Consider the following 24,663-nt stretch of genomic DNA (forward strand, 5'->3'; position numbering starts at 1 on the left):
TATTCATCTCCCATTTGGTTATTAACTGGAATACAGCACACTGAGAATGTAATCCCTGTTCTTTTGGGGTGATTTCCTTTGGGAGTGAAGGATGATAGAGGCCATTTTTGCAATCAAAATTTACAAAATATGCATTATTATCTAAGTATTGAATATTCCAGCAGTGATTATTTCTAAATATCCACAATGAAGTCAGCATGCTGGACTTGTTCTGTAATTAACTCGCTTTCCTTTGTGGGGCTTTAATGCTTGTAAGCAACACAGAATTCTGATGAGCTGTGTGGTGACTGAAAGCTCCCTCCATCACTTGGGTGACCAGAGGTTTCTCCACGAAAATAGCTTGGCCATCGTCTGTTGGTCTCCAGGTGCCGCAAGACCTCCATCAGCAAGCAAGCTGCTTCTCAGAGTCTCCCCCTCCAGCTTGATATGCTTGGTGTGGAGAAGGCCAGCTAATTTATACTCCAGAAGCAGACCGTGGGGCCCTCTTACTAATGCTATATTCAGACAGCACACTATTCCATTTCCCCAACATTCCCTTACCTGATACCTTCTGCATTTTATGTGGCCTTTCGTATGACATAAAAGCCACCTGGAAATCTAGCAGACTCTAGTGTAAATTTAGCACTCACTTCTGTGTTAACTGCTTCCAGAAAACATCTGTTTGCAATCCTGTTGACCCGGAAAATCGTGGTATCCCAGCACACTGATATTTCCTGCCAAATTCATGGGTGAATCTTGGGGGAAAGGAAGTGCACATGTGTTGGGTGGCATTGCTTTTGTGTCGCACCACCCACACTGGTGTGAATATCACTCAAAAAGCCACAGTTCCATAACACAACAGGGAATGTAGTGTAAAAGGAACATTAGAAAGAGCAGCAGAAGTGTCAGCATTATAACCAGGAAAACTAACACAAAATCCCATACCCTACAACGTTCCTCAGATGAAAATAGGGACATTTCTCACTCCTCTCAAGCTGACCCTCCTTGACCCCCCCCCCTTTTACTGTCCCCCTCCAGGCCCTTCCTGTCCAAAGAAGGGCAAGTGCTGCCGCCCCCCCGCACCACTGGGACAGACCAGTGGCGTAGCGTGGGTTGTCAGCACCCGGGGCAAGGCAAGTAATTTGCGCCCCCTAACCCGTGGATTTGCGTCCCCTAACCCTACCCCTAACCCCCAGATGTTGCGCCCGGTGCGGCCAGCTGCCCCTGCACCCCCCACGCTACGCCACTGGGACAGACCACACACGCCCTCCACCGCCCTGAGAAAACCCCTTAATCCTGATTTTATTTTATTCTTTGGTAGATTTACAAAAACAAAAGCACACCCCCAAAAATAAATTTTAGAAAGGGGCAAGATTAGATGTGGATGCACAAAGCATTTTGTAAAAAAAACACTGTTGCTCAGAACAGGCCCCAGCTAATCCGCCTCCTGAGCTTGGCAATGGTGGTGCTGGAGGGAGAAATAGGGACATTCTGGGGTCAAATCAGAAGCTGGAGTGGCTTTTGTAATTCTGGGACTGTTCCTGGAAAATAGGGACACTTGGAGGGTATGTGATTCCCTACATCTTAATGCATCATATAAATGGATGCCACTTAAGGGCTGGCAAATTAGTCCCCCTTCCTGCCTTGTGCTTCAGGTCACAAGTTATTCCTCAGCAGCATAAATATTTCCACAACTCACAATGAGTGACCATTGTTATAAACAACAAACTAGATCTCAGCATGATGCATGTCTAAGTGAAAAATCCCTTTGCTTATAAAATGGAAATTGACTCTTCTGTAAGTCAATGGAGCAGCTCACATGTTAAAAAGCAACTGATGGAATGGATATAACTTAAATCCTAGATATAACAACTTAAAAAGCAGTGGGGATTTAATGAATTTACCCTGTGAAAAAGATGTGGCGTGCAGAGGGACCCTTTCAGTGCAGTGACCCCTCCTAAATTTATGCCACTACGGTAGCACAGCAGAAAAATATAGTAAGTGGATAGTAATAATTTGTGTATTTTTAAGTAGATTTATCGTGCTCGTTTGCAAGTGAGTGAGAACAGCAATTTTCCAGCAACCAAAAATAAAAACAACAGTCCACTATAGATATCCACCGTTTTCAAACAACACTTTAACTGTTTTAAAAGCAAAGTAATTAAGTTTCTAATTACCCTCTTAATCACAGATGTTAGGCAGCCATTCTAATAAGATACCATCCTAAAACGTGATACTTATTTTCTTAATTGCTTTAATAGCATTTCCTTTTTAAAAGAAATGCATGTTCTCTTCATCACTTGAAAAGGACTAAGTAAACAGTGGTGACCAAGTGAACATTCCATAAAACGCCAACTCCTGATGTGGAGCCTTCCTGGCTGTCTTCTAATGACACTTGGCTGCAGTTACTTTTCCAGGTTTTCAGGGCCCAGAAATGCGTCCTTCTGGATATGTTCACTGGGTTTTGAATCTGTGCTGCGTTTGAGCTGAAGAGCTTTCCCTGCCCTTTGGAAAAGAGACAGAGAGTTTGTTTTGGTGCTCCTTCTTTTTTCTTTCTCCATTAGTTTCTTAGTGGAACAGGCCCAGCAGAACCGTAGAAAGTTCCCCTCTGAACAAACCCATCCCAATATAGCACTGCTATCCAGAGCAGAGTCAGGATGGACCTTGGTAGGTAACGGATGGAGCCAAGGCTGAATCCGACAGGTCGCCAATAGAGCCAGCATTTCACTAGCTTTTCAACCCCCAGGGCTGGTTACCTGAAACAACGTAATTTGCTGGCTAGCAAGGTGCAACCATACCTGTGCCAAAGGGTGAGGGTGCCATCTCTTGAAAGACACCATTCTAGTCCTTAGGTAAGGTCCCCATGGTAGAGCTCCCAGGGGCAGAACCGTTGCAACTGATCAGGTGATTGGCAGTGCCTGCAAAGCCCCTTTCATCCATGCCTAGCTTTACCTGCTGCTGCACATTTGACATCAGACAGGGCAGGTGGCCATGGCTTGGCTGAGACAGGAGGTTCCCCATCTCTGCTGTGCAAGATTGCTCTCATGAGCCCTGCGATCCTGGCTGGATGGGGCTGGGTGGGCAGTTACTGTCAGGTGAAGTGTGGGGAGGAGGGGGGCACAGAGCTGCCTGCCAGTGGGGAGCTGCCCAAGAGGAAGGACATGTTCGAGTTACGTGAGCAGAATTCCCTGATCTGGACCTTGTGCAGAGTATGAATCAACAAGCTTTCGGCACCAAGAAAGGAGTTACAAAGTTTTACTGCAAAGTGTCTTTAAACTTGTTTTGAAAATGTTGTAAATACAAATCAACACATTGCTCATAAACAACTAGCAATGTAGTTTAGTTTTCTTTACGTTCTTACTTGTTGATATCATCTCTCTCTAGTCTCAGAGACAGATTCCGAGAAGCAAGTTGCTTCCTCATTGCGTCAGCAGCTTCTGAGAGAGACCCACATCCCAGGAATGAGGGGGGGACATGGGGGGGAGACCCTACCCTCCAGTTACAGCTTTAGTGGCAAAAGCACATTCTTGCACTTGCTGCATTCTCTGCAAAAAATATATTCTGCAAATGCAAACTTCCACTAAGTCTCATACGCAATGCACACAATTTTATGCACACCAGGCTTAACATTTTTTTACAGGATGTTTAGAGGACGGGGGAAGGAGGCAGACCTGCCCCAGCCACCAAGGAGAGAGATTCCCTGGCACTGGAAAAGGGCATCAACCAGCCACAAGGGATGTCTTTGGTCTAATCATGCTTTTAATTAGTTTCCTGAGATTTGAGATTTAATACAATGTTCTACTATCATTGTTGTTCTTGCATTTCCATGAAACCTGTTTTGTGGTGGAATTGTGGTACCGACATTTATAAATAGTATTTATGAGATAAAGGTAGGAATTGATATTAATTTGTATGAACAAAAACTGAGAAGCAAATGGATAACTCCTCCAAAGGAAGCAGTAATTCCTATATTAGTTTGAAGTACAGTGTAAGTTTAGCTTCAACTCTGCTTTTGCATTTGGTCAATCTGCTGTCATTCTGGTTCCCTGGCCCCCTTATGGACTCAAGATGAAGATGAAGAATTCCTGAAAATGTAGTTTTGCTGTTTGTTAAAGAAATCACAAGACAAAAAGCAGAGAAGAGGAGAATACACAGACTGCTATCTGATTGCAAATATAGCTTAGCAGCTCAGGGTTTGGGTGTTGAAATCCTCCATGTGAAGATGGAGATGCTCTGTCGCTTGTCCCGCTGCCTTCCATGTGCCTGAGGGTTGCATGACTGGCTCAAAGACTTGCTACCCCGGTAGGCTCCCCACATGATTCAGAACAGTTCTTCCCAACCGGTTTGGTATGCTGGTCCACCAATCCAAATTTACTTGTAAAGTGACCCATTGTTTCATTGTCACGTGAATTTTGGACTGTAGGCTTTCAATAGCCATTGGTTTTGTTCAGGTATCTTATAACCATGACTTGATGTAGCCAAGCAAAAATTTACTTAACACAGGGGTTAAGTAATTAATGAGGAATTTGATGAAACATTTATAGTACTTATAAAGTTTCTCATATTTTTAATGGGAATGGAAGAACATTAACCATCTGATTGCAGGGCACTGCTTCATAGGCTATAAAGATATATTCTAATAACACAGTTACACAAGCGGATATAACAAACTTTGGCTATTTTTAATAGTTCGATTCACAATAAAGTCAATTTTGGCAAGTCTCAGAGGGATGGCAGAATTGAGCCTTTTGACATTTGGTTATAAGTGTCCCCACAGCATTACGATAGGCCAAAAGGTTGCAAGAGGCATTCATCATACCAGTTAATGATTAAAAACCACAATTATTTTGGGTTTCCTTCAGACCCACTTGCAGTTAGCAACCCACATGTTGTGAAACACTGATTGAGAAGCCTGTATAATGAGGACCCTGCACTGTGCAGGCAGCTGACATGCCTAGAGAAGGGTCCCTGCCACAAACAGGAGCCCTCTAACATGCAGAGGGCAGAAGGGATGTGCTTGGTGACATGATGGAGTTGGGGTACCCTTCCCCACTCTCCCCCTGATTGCATGTGGAGCTTGTGTCTTGTAGCAACGTAGGAAAAGGCTAATAAGATCATTGCATTGGTTTCATTGTTATTTTGGAACAACTATTTTCTTAGAATGATAATTTCACCATACAGTGCTCTCTGGGACAAAAAAATCACTCTTCAATGTATAGCTTGTGATGTTCTCTTCTTTTGTGGCCACTCAGGAGAAAAGATGCTGGCCTCCTATCTTACAAAGACCACCTGCCTGTCAGTCAAGTAATGGTTGGAGATATCGACCGGCCTGGCTCAGAAGCCAAGTTGACTGTGGGGCCCCTGAGATGTCACGGAGACCGTAAGTTTTCTATTACATGCATTATCTAAAAGGTTTCCTTGCTTAGTACAATTACGCAAAGAAGAGTTTCAGGTCTTGTGGTGTCTAGAAGTTCAAAGACATTGCAAGCGCTTTGGGAAGAGAATTCTGTAATGGCCACAGTTTCCTAGCTATTGCAAGATTTGGGCCAATGAGCCTTGGAGCCTATATAAGGCCTCCCCCCCCCCACTCCTTGCCTGGCCTCGGGGCTCCTTGGATACATGCTTTTGCATGGTGCTCATTCAAAGCTATCTATGGAATACTGCAAAAACGCATACAGAAAAATGACTCTATAACCAGGCTTGGTTTTGCATCCTAAGTGCAGACGTTCATCTTCCTTGCAGGGTAAATGAGGCAACTTGGGCTACCCTGCTAAGTTTATGACGATATAAACTGCAATACAAATAGCAGCAAAGCAGCGCTCAACATCTGTGATAGCACAGAACTCTGCCGTTAATGCCATTAGCATTACTATTTATATTGCAATAAACTAACTTTATAGAGGTATAAATAGCAGCATTATGGCTAAATGCATCACTGGGAGCTTGGCTTATGGATGTATAAAGTTTGACATTATTGCTGGTGAGGATCATCCATGTTAACAAAGGTGGATGCTGGGCTGGAAACCAAAACTGCTTTTTTGCTGTATGTTTGAGCTTGAAGGTTGAAGAAGGAGCTGCAGACATTTCAGCACCAGCTTTTTCGGTTCAGATTTTCCAGTTCAGATTTGGAGAATTCACCGTTAAAGATTCATTTCAATCCATGATCTCTTAATTCATGAAAAATGAAATCCCTACCCTGAGAAGCCATGAAGTCGGGGTGGATAACCTGATTTCAGCCCAAGGACTGAAATGGACAACCTTATGAGGTCCATTTGCCAAGGTGGGTATAGCAATCTCTGTACAGTGCTATACCCCAATGTCTGCTGAGTGATGCACAAGATTCCTTGGGTCATGGCCCTCAACCACAGTCTGTGACTCTTCGGGGAGGAATGACAGAGTCTGCAGCATCTTTGAAATGTGGTTTATTAACACCTATGTACAACCTGAGTGCAGAGTTTACAGACTTTCTCATCTCAGGAGCTGCCGCCCCTGCCCCAACCCCAGCACTGCATTCAGAACCATCCTGCCTGCCCTCTCTTCCTCTGCAGCAGCCCATGGAATTCTGCCCCACTCCTTCCCAGCAAACTTTTACATTTCGGATAATTGTTCCTGTGACATCTTGCTCCCCCCCCCCGGTCACCATGGCAACCTGTCCACTCTCCTGTCTCTGTCCACTCCTCAGAGCTGGGTGGGGAGGCAGGTGGAGCAAAGGCATTTATTTTTCTTTGCCAATGGTCCTTGATGCTCAGTACCTGGCTCCCCAGTGCTCCTTAACTTAGCTGCACTTAGCTAGTCTGGCCAGGCTGGTTTGCATAAGCTAACCCATGAATTCCTTGCCTGGCACAGTTCTGCAGCTTGTATTTTCCATTATATCCCAAATGTTATCTAACTACTACCATTTATTAATTTCTAATATTCACCAACAGTCTCTGGTACCCTAGATCTAGGACAGTCCGTTGCAGTCTATTCACACAAAAGCCAGAGATTTCTGCATGCTGCTGCTGCTGCTGCTGCTGCTGCTGTTGTTATTGTTTACATACCCTTCACCCTAAGGTCCCTAGATGCGGAACAGCGTTAAAACATAATGCATGCTTCATCAACATTTGTCTTGCAAGCAAGAGGCATTATTGCAGTTGTTCAAGGATGCTTTGCATCCATACAGAAGAACCTGGGGTGGAGTGTGGAACAGGGCCAGTTAGAGATGTGGGTGGGAAGAGGGGTGTGACCTGGGGGGAATTCTGAGTGCCAGACTGAGAGGTCTGGAGGGCTGCATTTGGCTTCCAGGTCTGGAGTTCCTCATCTTTGCATTGAGTGCTTGGTGGTATCCCATAAACCAGGCTTTGTGTAATACAAAGATTCGGAACTGAGGTTACCTCTTAGCTGTGCAGAGGAAGGAGTACAATCCCTGGGCTGTCGTTTGGGTCCTCCAGCTGAGATCCACGGAGCAATGCTGATCCCAAGAAGTGTGTGCTTGCTAAGCTGCAGAGCTTGTCCATGCTGTCTTTGAAGCGCCCAATGAGCATTTCAAGGCTTGTGTTTCTTATAATAACCTTTATAATTCGGGTAATAGTAATCGTTACATGTCAGTCCCACTAACTTCTGGATGTGGTAAAACAAGTCTAAAGTACCGTAGTTTTGCTTGGGAATGCCATGACATTGAGTGTAACTGTATATTTCCCCCTCCAGTCAGTGTCCAGAGCCAAACCTGAAATGCGTGCCTTGGAAAATTATAGTTCCACCTTATCCATCTGTTCCTTTCCTATAAAAGCTGCAGCCTTGATATCTGTTATTACTCTTCTTCATAGTGTGTTTGGTACGCAAATATTATTTGTCAAAAGGGATTTTGTAGAGAAGAAATGCTATCTAGAATTGACAATTAACAATGTTTATTCTAAAATAGATTTCAGATGGTTTGGTTCTTCATCTTTGGATTTACAAATAATTATCTTCCACTTTGACTTTGAAATCATCTGCAGTATGCTTTCAGTTAACAGAAACCCCTTATTGCTGAGGATTTTTTAAGACTGCATTCCTAAACCCATCTACCTGGGAGTAAGTCCCCTTGATTTAAGTGAGGTTTACTTCTGAGTAGACATTTACAGGTTTGTACTGTTCGTTTCTCAAAACAGGACAATGTTAATTTGTTTGATGTTTATTCATTTTATGTGGCAAAGATCCTCTGGCTTTTTGCCTGAGGCTTATTTCGTTTTTTAGAAATGTTATCAAGCATTCTACAGCTACTTTCTCAACTAGCTTTCCAGGAATATTTTTCACTTATTGCAATAGGGCATTCAGTTTATTTTTTTTGTTCAACAAAATTTGTATACCACTTGATTGTATTAAAACTGCTCAAGCTTTTCAGGAACTGTTGTTGACCATTTATTGCTGCAGGCAATATGTATTCAATATGCAGTGTAGTTAAAGATTTCAGACAATAGCAAGATACTGATCTAGAAAACATAAATATGATGTTGCAGAATCAAATTATTCTGACAACTGAGGAGTTCATAAGTGCCATGGAAGAACCCACTCATCCAATACAAATTTCAGATATGTTAGGATATCACATACCATTGGAACCCTAAATATTTCTACTTGGTTATCTAAAAAGTTATTCTGGAAAATAATAAGAAATAGTGTTTAACCTTATAACTGCTGCTCAGATTATAATAACTAAAAATTGGGGAGCAGCATAACTCCTACTATAGCTGAATGGATTGAGAAAATTTGGTTCATATTAGCTATAATTAAGCTAATTTATTAGAAAAGAATACATATAATCCAGCCAAACAGGTTTGTGGAAAAACTGGTATTTTTTGTAATGTTTTGGGATATTAGGTTCAATAAAAATGTTCAACCTTATGCTGCTTTCAACCTGATTTAATAGTATTTCTTTCATGTTCTTTATTTTTGGTTTACTTTGTTTATTAAGAAAATATCTTTTAAAATAAAAAATAAGAATTTTATTTGTGACTGAGTATGTGACGTATTCAATAAATGTTCACCTTAAAAAAAGACACCACTCTGGGTACCCTCCCTAATGAAATGTGCTGGGCATGGCTATGCTGCCATGATTTACTATCCTCAACTTGCTGCTAGAGTGGTTCAGAAGCATGTATCAATATTACCGATACAACTCCTTTTGATTTTCTTTTTAGATTGTTTCCTTTTCTTTCAAAGATCTTGCTTCTATTTTTGAAGGAATGATCCTCCAACCTAACTCCCCAACTCACATTCCTGAGGGCTTCTAACATGCCTTTCCCCTTGAGACTTTGCCTCTTTCCACTGCTGATCCATGTACCCAGGCTGCAACATAAAAAGGTGACCATTCTCTTGAATTTACTTTGTTAACAAAACCATGAAAATGACTGTGTTAGGGTGATCGTCTGTGGAGATGCTGGAAGCCATGAACATAACTATTGCAAATTTCATGTCAGACAGAACAACATCCCAACATTCCCACTGCAATTCTTTTGTGAAACTTTTCTTTTTTCTGTAGTCGCATACAATAAGACAGACGGGGAAGGTTTTGATCAGTGCTCTTTATTTATTTATTTATTTATTTATTTATTTATTTAAAGAAAAACAGGTGCCGGAACTCACCATGAAGTTGTTACAGTTGTTACTGCTGGGCGACTCGGGGCAGCCCTGAACAGTTGCAGAGCTGCTAAAAACTGTCTCCCTAGCTGGTTTGGGGGTCACCCCTGGTTCTGGTGCAGTCAGCTCAAGGTGCCCCCACCCCCCTTGTTCTCTCTGATTCAGGCGGATGACTAGGGCAGTTCGAAAGGGCAAACGCGCATGTGTGCAATGGGAGAGGCCTGGCTGGAAAGCCTAAAGCCCACCACCGCTACATGGGAGAGGGATTGGAGAAAAGGAAACATGAATTGGCCCTGCCCTGTAGATTGACCAGTCGTGGCTGGGAGCAGCTAGGAGCCAAGTGAAGTCATTGGTCTTATAAAAAGTGTGGACTTGCACACATGGGCCAGTTTCCGTTTTCACTTGAAATGTTCATTTGGGGCATCTCAGAAGTATGTAAAGGCAAGACCAGTGCTTTTTTTCTGGGGGGAACGCATACCCCTAAACATTTTGTGAATCTAAGTTTGGCCTCATTGCAGGGCAGTATTTCAATAGGAATATGAGAGTACCTCTAAACATTTTTAAAGAAAAGTATAGGAAAATGAGAGTACCTCTAAACATTTTTAAAGAAAAGCACTGGGCAAGACGCAGGTGGGAGAGTGCTGGCTTGCAATGGCGCTCAACTGAGAGGGAATGGAAGTGCCTTCCCGCATGCTCTGGCTGAAAAAGGCATTGGTTTTGATGATGGACAGGATGGTGTCTGAACATTTGAGCACAGAAAAGGAACATTATTTTAAGACTTGATTTCTCCTTCCTGAGTCCTGTTTGTGTTAGAAGAGTAAGAACTGAAGAAGCAGGTGGTTTTTCACATCTCAAATTTATGTTCTTCATTTCACCTAGTTTCTGTGAGTTTTAGTCATCCAGTGAATCTCTTTCCTCTCTCAGCCTTGGCTCACTGCACTGTGTTGCTGTTTTTTAAACTTCCATTAAGTTTCATTGCTGAGATAGGAAAGAGCTGTTGCGCTTAGTGTAATAGTGTGACCACTCTGGGGTTCACAAAGTCCAGCACTATTCTGGATTAAATATAGAACCATCAAAGGAGGGGAAATGGTCTGGAAATGTCGGGAATTCAGGAATTAATAAAAACCCTGTCCTTGCATTGATCTCATGTTCTCTAGAGAAATATACCATGAGCTGCTATTCATTGATTTTTATTGTATTTTATGCTTGACTCTTATGTCATTTCAGATTTTATTCCTTGTCTTTCTGAATTTTCCTTCTATATACTTTTCTATTTCATTGTTTGAGGCTATTAAAGGATTTTAGAGGAGTAATAAGTTAATACAGGGCTATGAATTGGCAACTGTAATTTCCTGTAACTGGTGTCAGAAGTAAGCAAAATTCCCTCATTTTAAATCTGAAGCACAATGAATACCAGCAAGACTATTTATGTTTCTAAGTACAAGTGTACAACCACAAGATGTTGTGTGGTTGATACCCCACCCCAGCATTTACCTCTATTGCTTTACTAGAGTAAAAAAAACCCATCCCATTCCACATTGATGTAAACAGGCTCTGTGATTATATAGACTGGTCTCCTTTTCTCTGAGTTTTGTATCACACAGCCACCACACTTTAAACAACTCAATACAAACCAGGGATTATGCTTTGCATACAGTAACCTCATCCAGCCCACATTTCACCAGTTTCTCCAAAATAATATAATAGGGGACTTTGTCAAAAGCCTTACTAAATCTAGATACACTACATCCACAGCATCCCCCCAATCCACCCAAAAAAGATATAAGATCCCTTGGAGATGACTAGTTTTTGAGAAAGCCATGCTGGGTCTTAGTAATAAAAGTACAGTATCCTTTTCAAAATGTTCCCTTACTACTTCTCTTCCTGTCTTGGGCTGCAGCTTCCTCCTTGCATCCTTTATGCTGTTATCACCAGGTTGGGCATCACTTTCCTTTTGATGAAGACAGAGGCAGAGGAGGTGTTGAGCAGTTCCGCCTTCTCTCTGTCACCCAACAGCATTTCTCCATCTTCTCCATTCAGTGAACCTGCTAGTTGCCTGTTCTTCCTCTTACTTCAAGCATAGCCAAAGAAACATTTTAAAATTATTTTGAACCTCTCTTGCAAGGCTGAATTCATTCTGAGCTTGGTCTAGCTCATCTTCTCCTCACAACTGTTTTGCTACTCATGTATACTCCTCCTTTGTTATTTCCCCTTTCTTCCATTTCTTATACAGTGAGCGGAAGTCACATGGTGGAAGCAGGAGGCCCCATTAGCGAAAGCGCGCCTCAGGTTAAGAACGGTTTCGGGTTAAGAATGGACCTCCAGAACAAATTAAGTTCGTAACCGGAGGTACCACTATACACACCTTTCTTATATCTCATCTCATCTATAAGCTCCTTATGCAGCCACACCAGATGCCTCCCACATTTTCTTTCTTGTTGGAATTGTCTGCCTTTGTGTCTTCAATATTTCACCTTTAAGAAACTCCCACTCATCTTGGACACCCAACTACACTCAGCTTTCCCTTGCCTGTGTAATAAAACCCAAAAGTTTTTCCCTGTTGGTGAGGACCAGGTACAAGACAGATGACTCCCTTGCTACTGCTTCCACCTTCTGGGAAATGAAATTGTCTTACCCTCCAAAGCAGGAGAAAACAAGCTTGTTCCCTCTTCCATGTGACAGACCTTAAGATATTTGAAGATGGCTCTCATATCTCCTCTCAGTCTGCTCTTTTCCAGGCTAAACATATCCAGCTCCTTCAACCATTGCTCATAAGGCTTGGTTTCCAGAAGACAGGACTATATGAATCGAAACATAAAATTGGCATCTATTCACAGGAGGAGATCATTTGAGATAAAACTATACAGGCCTAATGAGGTTAAAAAGTACCACTCAAGTCTAATGATGACATAGTTTCATGGTGCTGCTCAGATCTTCTGCTACTTTCTCCATACTATCCTACCTGCAGCTAAAATGGAGTCTGAACACTTTAACCTCTGCTTCAGCATCGGGCTCAAATATCTGTTGCAGAACAGAAAAACAAGGGGACAGCAGAACAAGACATGTGCAATGGTCTCGACCTGTCCTCCACCGCAAGGACAATACCTCTCAGTTCATTTCAGTATCAAGCTGCTTTTCTTAGAGTCTCAGGAGAAAAAGAGTGACCTACCAGGTCATCCTACTAGAACTTTCGAAATAAATCCAATTCTATCACAGTTCTCTAATGTCTAATTAAAATGGCTTTATTTTCCTTGCATAAGCCAATCTTCTTACCATTCACCTCCTACTCTTTACTATACAGTAAAATTTGTTGTAATTAAGTTCCACTTTTAGTACCAGTGGAGGTAGAAACCGCTGGGAGGAACTGAGCGATGAAATGGGAGTAGCATACTGTCTTATGGGAAGATTTTCTTGCTCCCTTCTTTTCTGCCCAAGATTGATTCAGCATCATCCATGCTAATTGTGTCTGTCTATGTTTTCTCATTTCCACAGAATCCAGAGTTACTTGCAGGGAACCTTTTGGGGAACAAAATCTAGTGGTGTGCCTAGGGCAAAGTGGGCACAGCAGGCTAAAGTGCAACCACACCCCTGTGCCCTTCATTCAGTGGGCAGGCAAGAAACACCAAAGACACATTCCAATAATCTATCACTCACCTTTTCCTACCAAATAGTAGGAATTCACAATTCAGTTCAAAATTAAAAGGGATAGTGTCCTCACAGATACTCAAAAAGTGTGTCCTGCACCAACTTTCTTCTCTGATCTGTGGGCTGCTCCTGCTCCTGCTCCATACGTTGGAAATACGCACGGAGGGGAATCCTCTGAATAGTCTTTGGGTCTCTCTTGAACCTGCCCTAAAGCACCCCAGTTGTTGTTGCTTTCTCAAAACAAAACAAACTGCAGATCATGGGGGAAACTACAGGCAGAAATAGGAAGAATACTTTCAATTCCTGCTTGGCAGGGGGTTGGACTCCATGGCCTTGTGGTCTCTTCCAACTCTATGATTCTATGATTCTATGAATTCCAGTTTTCATAACCAACTTGGTTGAATGAAAGGAATCAAACAGATTTCTAGCAGGTGTTTAAGTGAAACCCACTAATTACTTTAAGAATAATTTCAGTCCATTTAAAGAGGAAATTATTCATGCTCGTAGTGCTCTTTCTGATTGTTATGAGGTAGGCAAAAGCTTCCCAAATTTACTAGAGCAATTGGCATACATTGGATCTCAGCCAATGCAGGGTACGTAACAGCTGTGGTGCACAGAGATTTCTACCGCATTATGGATTAGGTATTGATGAATAAGAGTGAACTGGCAACCTAATAATGAAAATCTGTATATTTCCTAGTGGCTTGAACAATCTAGCTCTCTAGCATCTGTTCATGGCCACTGGGCCTATCACCTCCTGGCAAATAGAAGGGGAAGAAATGGAGGCAGTGAGAGATTTTACTTTCTTGGGCTCCATGATCACTGCAGATGGTGACAGCAGTCACGAAATTAAAAGACGCCTGCTTCTTGGGAGAAAAGCAATGACAAACCTAGACAGCATCTTAAAAAGCAGAGACATCACCTTGCCGACAAAGGTCCGTATAGTTAAGGCCATGGTTTTCCCAGTAGTGATGTATGGAAGTGAGAGCTGGACCATAAAGAAGGCTGATTGCCAAAGAATTGATGCTTTTGAATTATGGTGCTGAAGGAGACTCTTGAGAGTCCCATGAACTGCAAGAAGATCAAACCTATCCATTCTGAAGGAAATCAGCCCTGAGTGCTCACTGGAAGGACAGATCGTGAAGCTGAGGCTCCAATGCTTTGGCCACCTCATGAGAAGAGAAGACTCCCTGGAGAAGACCCTGGTGTTGGGAAAGATGGAGGGCACAAGGAGAAGGGGATGACAGAGGACGAGATGGTTGGACAGTGTTCTCGAAGCTACAAACATGAGTTTGACCAAACTGTGGGAGGCAGTGGAAGACAGGAGTGCCTGGCGTGCTCTGGTCCATGGGGTCACGAAGAGTCGGACACGACTAAACGACTAAACAACAAGCATCTGTTCCTGGAGTTATTGCTTGGGGATTAAGTGACCATGGGTGCAAGGCAGTAAACATAAATTCCTCCAAAGGTTGCAGAAGAGTTGAACAGAGTGGCAAACTATCAGTTTATATAATGTCGAACTCCCCAAGAGTTCATCCTCTTTCCAGATATGCATGGCTAGGATTGAACTATCCTTTTTATCAGTTAAAAAGGATAGCTTAAATGAAAACAATATTTCTTACTGTGACTGCCAGTACACCAGTTATTCCTCTACTACCAACCCATGCTGTGACTCTCTTTCTCCCTCACTCACACATAAGTTTATGGGACATGTTACCTATGTTAAGTCATTGCCTATGTTAAGATTGTTTTTCATGAATACGGTTTTAACAGTGAGTCTGTAAGTGACTGTGGAGGCCAATTCTGGATCCACACGTCCTTCCACAGTGGGGACAGAGGTTTCCGAGTGGGAGTTCATCATGGTGAGGGTTTGCCAAATGTGCCTTCCTCTTACCTCATTTCTCCCTTAGAATCATAGAATCATAGAGTTGGAAGAGACCACAAGGGCCATCGAGTCCAACCCCCTGCCAAGCAGGAAACACCATCAGAGCACTCCTGACATATGGTTGTCAAGCCTCTGCTTAAAGACCTCCAAAGAAGGAGACTCCACCACACTCCTTGGCAGCAAATTCCACTGTCAAACAGCTCTTACTGTCAGGAAGTTCTTCCTAATGTTTAGGTGGAATCTTCTTTCTTGTAGTTTGGAACCATTGCTCCGTGTCCAAACTCGTCCTGAGTTCAAGTGTATTCAAAGTCCACGACACCTTTGGTAAAGACTGTTCTCCAACTGGAGCACTCGCAAGCCAGTGTTTCCCAATTGTTGGTGTTTATACTGCATTTTTAAATATTTGCCTTGAGAGAGTCTTTTGTTGACCACCAGCATTATGCTTTCTATTTTTAAGTTTGTAATAGAGTAGTTGCTTTGGAAGACAATAATCAGGGGAAGTGGCCCCTTTGCTTCTGTGAGTGGCTACTGAATTCTGTAGAGCCAAGATGTTGTGGAATCCAGTGTGGAAGTTGATACATAAAAATTCAGCAAACAACTTTTTGGTTTTACATTCAGCCATGATTGGCTAAAAGTGTACCCTCTATGTGATGCATTTTATTTAGAGTATTTAGTTCCTTTTTAGGGCTGTGCGCTCACAAAAGAACCTACAAGCAAGAGCAAGAGCAAGATATAGTGGCGTTTAAGAAACATATAGAATATTTCAAGAAGCTACTTGGCTTCACCCAAGCTTCTGACAACCCCAGTTAAAGGCACTATTGAAGACAAAAATCTTCAGTGCTTGCCTAAATATATGTACAGTTGGGACAAGGCCCAAATCCACAGGGATTTCCACAGTTTTGGGCCACTACTGAGAAGGCCATTCTCTCGTGTAGACCAACCTAACCCATATTACTGGGGACACGGCAGAAGGAGCCCTGAAGCAGGTCTTGGTGTACAAGCAGAGTTATGTGGGTGAAGATGGTCCTGCAAATATCCAGATCTCAAGCCATTTAGTGCTTTAAAGGTTGGGCCCAGAAGCTCACAAACACCTAATGGAGCTGGCACAAAACTGAAGCTATGCTTTCCGTCTTCCTGCCTGTGCTTCCAGCATCCAGCCACTTGCACTTTCTGAACCATCCATACTCAGAGGGAGCCCCACATAAAGCATGCAGGTAAAAGTGCAGGGGTCCAACTGCTCCATACAGGCCTGATGAAGGGACTTTTGAATCGGAGGGAGATGGGAAGCTTTCAGGTGCATCATGACATTCTTGTTTCTGCAGAAACAGACTAACAGAGACATCCTTCTGGAAACTGTGTACAGAAGATTACTCACCAAAATAAAAATGTAACTGAAATGTGTGAAATATGTCAAAGATCCCAATTTCCATCAGACATCGCTTTTATGCCTTGTAGTAATTTAGATAGTGAGTGATCATCTTGGTAGCAGTTACAGATAGAATACCTGTATAGAATCCCAGGACATTCTATACAAGATCTCAAAGTAGCTGTTTTACTACAAAGGAATTTCAGAAATAGACTGGAAAGAGAAGCTGCTGAATTACAACTTATCACCAAACTCAAAACCATGGAGAAACCTGGTCTGAACAAAGACCTTGGATTCTTATCTCATTATACATGACAAAGCCATTTTTCACCTTTTCACCCCTTGCTTTTTCCTGTAAGACCTATTGCAGTCATAAGAGTCGTCAACAGGCTCATCACAGCTATCTGCCAATCACCCATTCCCACCACCCTTCTGAGTAATACCCCTCCCCACCTTCTCACTATATAGAAGGGTCTGGAAACTTCTGTTTCAGTGTATCTGAAGAAGTGTGCATGCACACGAAAGCTCATACCAAGAACTGACTTAGTTGGTCTTTAAGGTGCTACTGGAAGGAATTTGTTTTGTTTCATCTTGGTAGCGTTTGTCCCTAAATGTGTTTAGGCACAAGCATGTGGAAGCAGAAACTTTGATATTTCCATACCACATGTGAACAAACATAATTTCATTCCTTGCAGCTGTTTTATAATTTGCTGAATAACAGAACTGAAATCCCTTGAATCTAGTGCAGCATTAGCTCACACTCTCTGGGGGGCAGGATTGAATTCTGAGGTCCCCTGAAGCACTTGGCAACACCTGTCAGAGAACCGGAAGGAATATCTCAGTTTTTCCAGGAGTAATGTTATTTGGTTTCTGCTGCCAGCTGTGAACCCTTCTGAACACACTGTATATTGCAATGGTATCTTTTGATGTCCTTCATGTGTTTTATGGCCCAGCAGAACAAATGTACTCTGTGGATTCCAAGCCCTGCAAAGAATTCTCCACATCAATGCAGATAAGATTGTATCTTACTGAGCACTGAGAGGCAGCTGGTGACTTTTTGAGCTGGTGTCTGCAATAAAAAACAAAACCACTCCCTTTTCTACACTGTGACTTATATAACGTTTATGAAGGAAAGGGTATCATGAACATGTGCAGAGTGCTGCGGTCTACCCGCTGAGAAACATCTACTGGTGAGGACTTCTGGCTGGAGGAATGGCGAACTAAGATGTTGTCTGCTGGCAGTGATGAGAGATGGTCAGGATTGAAATCTGACTACCTAACTCCCCTTTGGACGAGGGGAGTCAAAGGGCAAAACCTCAGATGCTCTGAAGAAGACATTTGTCATTGTGTCAGGGAAAAGATAAATTTCCAGGAAGGTGAAAATACCTGCTCAAACACTGCTTAATTGATCTTAAACTAGAGCTTCAGGTGGGCTCCCTCCTTCTCTGAGGAAGAGGCAAGCTCTCCCAGGTGAGAGCTGGGAGGAATCGCTTCTCTGTGTGTGGATTGAAAATTAAGATATAACAGAGGGATATCTCTATCTCTCGGTCATCTATCTATATATTGACTTCCAACTGGCTGCAGGAGCGTGATTCAGAACAGGCCCCTTTCTCCCCGCCCCCAAGATGGCCTTTGATTCACACTTCCACCACCAGAGAAGGGTGATTTGATTCCTTCCCTTGTTCCTGAAGTAGGTCTTCACTCAGCCCTTCTTCTCTGGTGGGGGGAGGCGCTGTGTTGTAGTTCATCTCAGGTGCAAAAATGTCTTGCACTGGCTCTGCGTACCACTCACCATTCTTGGATTCATGTATTTAAATTCTCCAAGAACAAGGTTCTGCCTTATGCATATTCCTCCCTCAAAACAAAAGTTACTTCTTTCCCTAATATGGAATAAACTTATTATGTCAGCTGTATGGACAAAGCTAATTCTTTAATTGTAGCTGCAACTCAGTTACTTAGCATTAGAACTTACTTGCAGCGCCACGACATTGCCAAGAACTGGCAGCAGCTCCTTGTCTATTGCAAAGTCTAATTCCCCCCCCCCCCAATGCTTTTTGGAAAGTATTTTGCACAAAAGCTTTTCTGCTCAAACCTTCTAAATTCTTCCTGAAAACAAAAGGAGGGCATAACAAGAGAGGTGCTTTGAACTCTTGCCTTTGTTTAGCTACCATAATTTAAATGTGGCTGCATTACATGAAATTCAATCAAGTAATGTCAGAGTTGGTATCCAGTTGCTTAAGATTGTCAGGTACGTTGCCAGAATTACTTTGCTGGTAGTAACCCTTCTGAGCAGCTGAATAGTCTTGTTTTCAGTTGTGGAAGTAATTTATTTTAGAAGCAGCATAAGAAAGCTCTTAATGTAATATGTTATTCTCGTAATGTTATTCTCTAGATAAAGCACTCAGACATGACCCCCCCCCCACCCATATGCTGTCTGTCAAAGGATGCAGAATTCTTGCAACTGCAAGTCTTCTGTGAAATACAGCAAAAATCTACGGAAATGTGCAAAAGGTGTAATCTCACATGCAGTTAGGCTGTTAAATCCCATTTATTATTACTATTATTCTTATTATTGTTTAAACTCACATACCGCTGTTCATCCAAAGATCACAGGATGGTTTACAGTATATAAACTCAAAATACATAGCATGACAACTGGCTACACCAAGGCTTGCCTATCCACACTCCCCTCTGGGGCAGAAAAGGGCTCTGGCCTCAGCCTTCAGGAACAAATTCCTCATTGAAACTTGAGACACCTTGGCACATAGATTGTAGTTTCTCTGCTCTTTTTCACAGATTCCATCCTACTACAAATACCTTTTGCATTTCTCTGTCCATGAAAAGTTGTGAAATAAATCTAGGTGCACCACAGCTGATAACAGTTCCAACTTTTTTCTGTATTGATTTTTTAATGTTGTATTTCAGTATAAATTTCCCCAAGTGATCTATTGTGTTTTATCTTCAGCTGTTTTTTTAAAAAGTTGCTCATGATCTCATTTGAAACTTTTTTGAACTGAATGAAATGCAGGATCAGTTTTGTTGGTTCCTTATACAAAGATGGATGCCACACATTCCACTTGAATTCTGATGCATTTTCAGAGGTCAAAACAAAATAAAAAAAATCCTTCCAGTAGCACCTTAAAGACCAACTAAGTTAGTTCTAGGTATGAGCTTTCGTGTGCATGCACACTTCTTCAGATACACTGAAACAGAAGTCACCAGACCCTTCTATATAGTGAGAAGGTGGGGAGGGGTATTACTCAGAAGGGTGGTGGGAATGGGTGATTGGCAGATAGCTGTGATGAGCCTGTTGACGACTCTTAACAACTGCAATAGGTCTTACAGGAAAAAGTAAGGGGTGAGATGGTGAAAAATGGCTTTGTCGTGTATAATGAGATAAGAATCCAAGGTCTTTGTTCAGGCCAGGTTTCTCCATGGTTTTAAGTTTGGTAATAAGTTGCAATTCAGCAGCTTCTCTTTCCAGTCTATTTCTGAAATTCCTTTGTAATAGAACAGCTACTTTGAGATCTTGTATAGAATGTCCTGGGAGATTGAAGTGTTCTCCTACTGGTTTCTCTGTCTTGTGATTCCTGATGTCAGATAGAGAAACCAGAGGTGGTAGAATAGACTCTGCAAGTGTCCCATCTTGAAATATGTTCTGCTGGTCTCTCTCTACTGCACTTGGTGTGACATAAGCATATTGCCTTTTCTCACAAGGAAGGTTCCCAATAGATACAGGCATGTCCAACTTCAAGTCAGGTGTCATCTACTATCCAGTGTCAAAAACTGGCAGTGATCGACCACACTCTTCCATTGTCATTCTTCAACTGAAGTACATTATATTTGGCTGAGCTTAGGATAAAAATAATAACAAATAATAGTCACTTCCACAAAACCTGAAGCGTTCATTGTAAGTCAGTATAAAACTTCTATGGCCTAGGGAAATTCCCCCCTTTTTCTGACAAATGCCAAAGAAAGCATTCTTTGTTTCTCCATGTGGTGGGCCCATTGCAGGCGGGTCCTTCCATTCCTCCTCCAAGACGCTGGCAGCTCACGAAGACCCGCTTCGCAGAGGACTCTGTGCCTGCAGGTCTCTCTCAAGGTCCGTTCTCCCCGAGATCCTCAGGATGGTGAGCTTCCCCCAGACTAGCTTGGTGGATCCAGAGTCAGCCGCTTCCTCCTCCCTCGTAATTCTTGGCCGGGCCCCTCCAACCCCGTGGCGGAGGAGGCGGTGAGGGAGCCGCACCAATGATGTTCGCAAGGAGAAGGGGACGACAGTGGACAAGATGGTGGGACAGTGTTCTCGAAGCTACAAACATGAGTCTGACCAAACTGCGGGAGGCAGTGGAAGACAGGAGTGCCTGGCGTGCTCTGGTCCAGGGGGTCACGAAGAGGCGGACACGACTAAACGACTAAACAACAACAACAAATAGATGTGTGTGTGTAATCTTAATTATATCATTGTTTCATGGGTTTTTTAAATGATTTTTTCCCTATGTTTTGAGTTGTTCTTGTTTTTATATGTAAGTAGGGTTGGCATATGTCTGGTTTTCCCCAGACATGTTCTCTTTCTTAGGGTTTGAATTTCTGTCTAGGCGGATTTTTACAATTTGGCAAGATGTCCAGGTTTTGTTGTTGTTGTTGTTTTGTACCATTTCTATCATAGTTAGGGACTGAGAGGAGGAAAGAGGCAGGGGCAGGTAGCAAAGCGGAGCAGCAACGGAGCTTTCCTGTGCTCCCACTCGGGCGCAGGAGGAGGAAGGCACCAGGCAGCAGCAGCAGCAGCACAGCGAGTTCCCTCCTCAGCCCTTTACTGTGAAATGAAACCATAACAAGCCACCTCTGGCCCCAAGGGGCAAATGGGAATGACCTGGCAAATTTCTCAGGGAAAGGGCCAGCGGAGAGTGAGAGGCGTGGCGGCCGGGCAGGTGCTGGCTGGGCAAGTGGGCAGGCATCTGAGGGGCGCCCTCGGGCTGCTGTGGTGAGTGGCTCTGCCAGCTGTGAGGGAGATGGACGAGTGGGGGTGGCACGCCTAGAGTGGCTCCCAGCACTTTTTCCAGCGATAAAACTGCTAGCACATTTGCAAAGCTAAGGAGGGTTTGCTGTGGTTTCAAGCGGGATGGGGACCGTGCCTTGAGATTACTGCATTGCAGCGGGTTGGAGTAGGTGATTCTTGGGCCCCTTCCAACTCTATGATTCCATGATGATATAGATGATAGATAGATAGATAGATAGATAGATAGATAGATAGATAGATAGATAGATAGATATAGATGATAGATAGTTAGATAGATAGTGTACCAACATACTCTATTTAATACAACAAATACTAATATGAATAAAATAGAATGTTTAGTCTCTTATTGTCCTTGAGATTAATCAATTAAATTAATGAGCCAACATGGAATGTGTGGTCCAAACAAAACAACAAAATCTTTCTGGCTTGATTTTCCTGCTGTGAAAGCTATTTTTTCTTTGTTAATTTGGAGCTGAATGACAGAAAGCCACATTCTTCATAACTAACGAGATTATTTTAAAGCACTTTATCATACTAAAACACCTACAAGAAGCCATCCCACATTTATAAACATAATCCAGTAATTCATAACAGCATTTAATTGCTCTCATAATAGAAATTTGTAACATTTATGGAAACAAATTTGCTTACAATGAATGTTGATTAAATCTTCAGAGCTAGGGTGGTGGATAGCAGATAGAGTATTAGACTTGGACTCAGGAGACCTCGGTTCAAATAGTTGCTCAGCCATGAAGTTCACTGATTAATTTTGGTTCTTGTCTCTCAGCCTTGCAAGGCTGTTGTGAGATAAGGCCCCATAGCACACCTGAGGAAGGGTAGCAGGCAAACATGATGGTAATAGTTTATCATGCCAACCAATGTGGCAGGCCTCACTCTGGACCTGGTTTTCTCAACTGGCAGGAAAAGGGTGATCTGAAAGTGGGGGATGTTGATCTCACCCTCTTGTCATGCTCAGATTACTTCCTGTTGAGATTTAGGCTTTCAGAACCTTTCCCCCTCCGCAGAGGTGGGGGACCTATGAGGATGGTCTGCCCTTGGAGGCTGATGGATACAATGGTTTTCCAAATGGCTCTGGGGGATTTTCCAGCTGATAGGACTGGCACTTCTGTCAAAACCCTCGCTGACCTCTGGAGCATCCAAATGGCTAAGGAGGGGAGGATTCTTGATTTTTTAAAAATATTATTATTATTATTATTATTATTATTATTATGTGTGTGTGTGTGTGTGTGTACATGGGTGGCGCTGTGAGAGACACGGGTGGCGCTGTGGTCTAAACCACTGAGCCTCTTGGGCTTGCTGATCAGAAGGTCGGCGGTTTGAATCCCTGCAACAGGTAAGTTCCCGTTGTTCGGTCCCTGCTCCTGCCAACCTAAAAGTGTGAAAGCATGTCAAAGTGCAAGTAGATAAATAGGTAGGAAGGTAAACAGTGTTTCCGTGCGCTGCTCTGGTTTTGCCAGAAGCGGCTTAGTCATGCTGGCCACATAACCCGGGAAAACTGTCTGTGGACAAATATCGGCTCCCTCAGCCAGTAAAGTGAGATGAGCGCTGCAAACTCAGAGTCTGGACTTAACCCATGACTGGACTAAACTGGACTAAACCCACGACTGGACTTAACTGTCAGGGGTCCTTTACCTTTACCTTTTTTTGTGTTGTGAACTGCTCTGAGACCCACGGGTGTATGGCGGTATACAAATTTAATGAATAATAAATATTTTCCCTGCCAAAGCACATTGTTTTCATATTGTTCATCATCCAGACCTTTGCTTTGTGTAAACTGGTGAACAAGATTTACTTTTTCTTTAGTATTTATTTCTTACCATCAGACTACTCTAGGCAGCTGACTCCAGTAGAATGTGGGGAGGGAGAGAATGGAAAGAAATAGCTTTTTCTACAGCATCATCTGAGAAAAGGAAGCGGGAAAAGTCAAGAGAGGGAGCACCAGCAGGAGGAAGCATGCCAAGATTTCAGTGCCCACGCCTTGGTGTGTCACAGCAAGCAAAGGGCCATTGCAGCCCTGCCAACACTTGTGCCTTCAGCAGGCCCATTCTCATCTCTTCCATGCCTTCTATTCTTTATCAATAGTTAAACATTGCCATTCCTCATGGCTTCCCTGGGCCTGTTGGCTGCAAGTCCCTGCCTCCTTCCCTAGGCTCATGTCTTGTCCATTTCCCTTCCTGCTTCCTTCTGCCTATTTTGTCTCTCGCAGGTTCAGAGCAGCACAGGTAATGGTACACAGCCTGTGTACAAGAACACGAGTCGCACCCTCTTCCCACACAAAGGCTTCATTCTCATTCCCGCAAACTGCTCAGCTCAGAAGAACAGGCTGTAAAGAAGGAACTGGGCTGGCTTAGCACAGCTTAAATCCATGCTGGCTGCTCATAGTAAGAATGCCCACTCTGGTGAAAGCCATGTCTATTTTTTTTTCTTTTTTCTTTTTAAAAAAATAATATTTATTAAGTTTTAACAAAAAAAGGATTACAAAACAGTGAACAATAAACAAAGAGCACACAAAGAAAATACAAAAACCAAAATTTAACGTAGAAATAAAAAATAAAAATCCCTCTTTCTAGTATCTTACCACTCATTTACTTATTTTCATGACTTCCTCACACCTCCCTTTTTTGTATTCCATTTAAAAATTTGTTCAGCAAATTCGTACCCTCTTAATTTACCCTTAATTGTTTATCCTCACATATTCTAACTTCAAATTTTCATCTGATATCAATCTATTCTTGCATATTCTTATTTTGCCTTATTGCTAGAACCACTTCGTTTCATTCCAACGTCATTAACATTCAATAATTTTACAGTGTTTCTGCAGATAGATTTTAAATTTCTTCCAATCTTCTTCCACCAACTCTTCTCCCTGGTCTCGGATTCTGCCGGTCATTTCCGCCAATTCCATGTAGTCCATTACTTGCATCTGCCATTCTTCCAAGGTGGGTAGGTCTTGTGTCTTCCAATGCTTTGCAATGAGTATTCTTGCTGGTGCTGTGGCGTACATAAAGAAAGTTCTATCCTTCTTTGGCACCAATTGGCCGACCATGCCCAGGAGAAAGGCCTCTGGTTTCTTCAAGAAAGTATATTTAAATACCTTTTTCATTTCATTATAGATCATCTCCCAGAAAGCCTTAATCCTTGGGCACGTCCACC

General features: G+C 42.7%; 1 protein-coding gene across 1 annotated transcript in view; it reads left to right on the forward strand.

The window, feature by feature from the left end:
• CNTNAP2 (contactin associated protein 2) overlaps positions 1 to 24,663 on the forward strand; it is a 1,010,375-nt gene that overhangs the window by 880,495 nt on the left and 105,217 nt on the right. The window contains exon 15 of the mRNA XM_081881791.1: positions 5,232 to 5,359. Coding sequence (XP_081737917.1) covers positions 5,232 to 5,359 — 128 coding nt within the window. The remainder of the gene's footprint in view (positions 1 to 5,231; positions 5,360 to 24,663) is intronic.

Source organism: Podarcis erhardii, assembly GCF_964252035.2.
Source record: "Podarcis erhardii genome assembly, chromosome: 12".
NCBI lineage: Eukaryota > Metazoa > Chordata > Lepidosauria > Squamata > Lacertidae > Podarcis > Podarcis erhardii.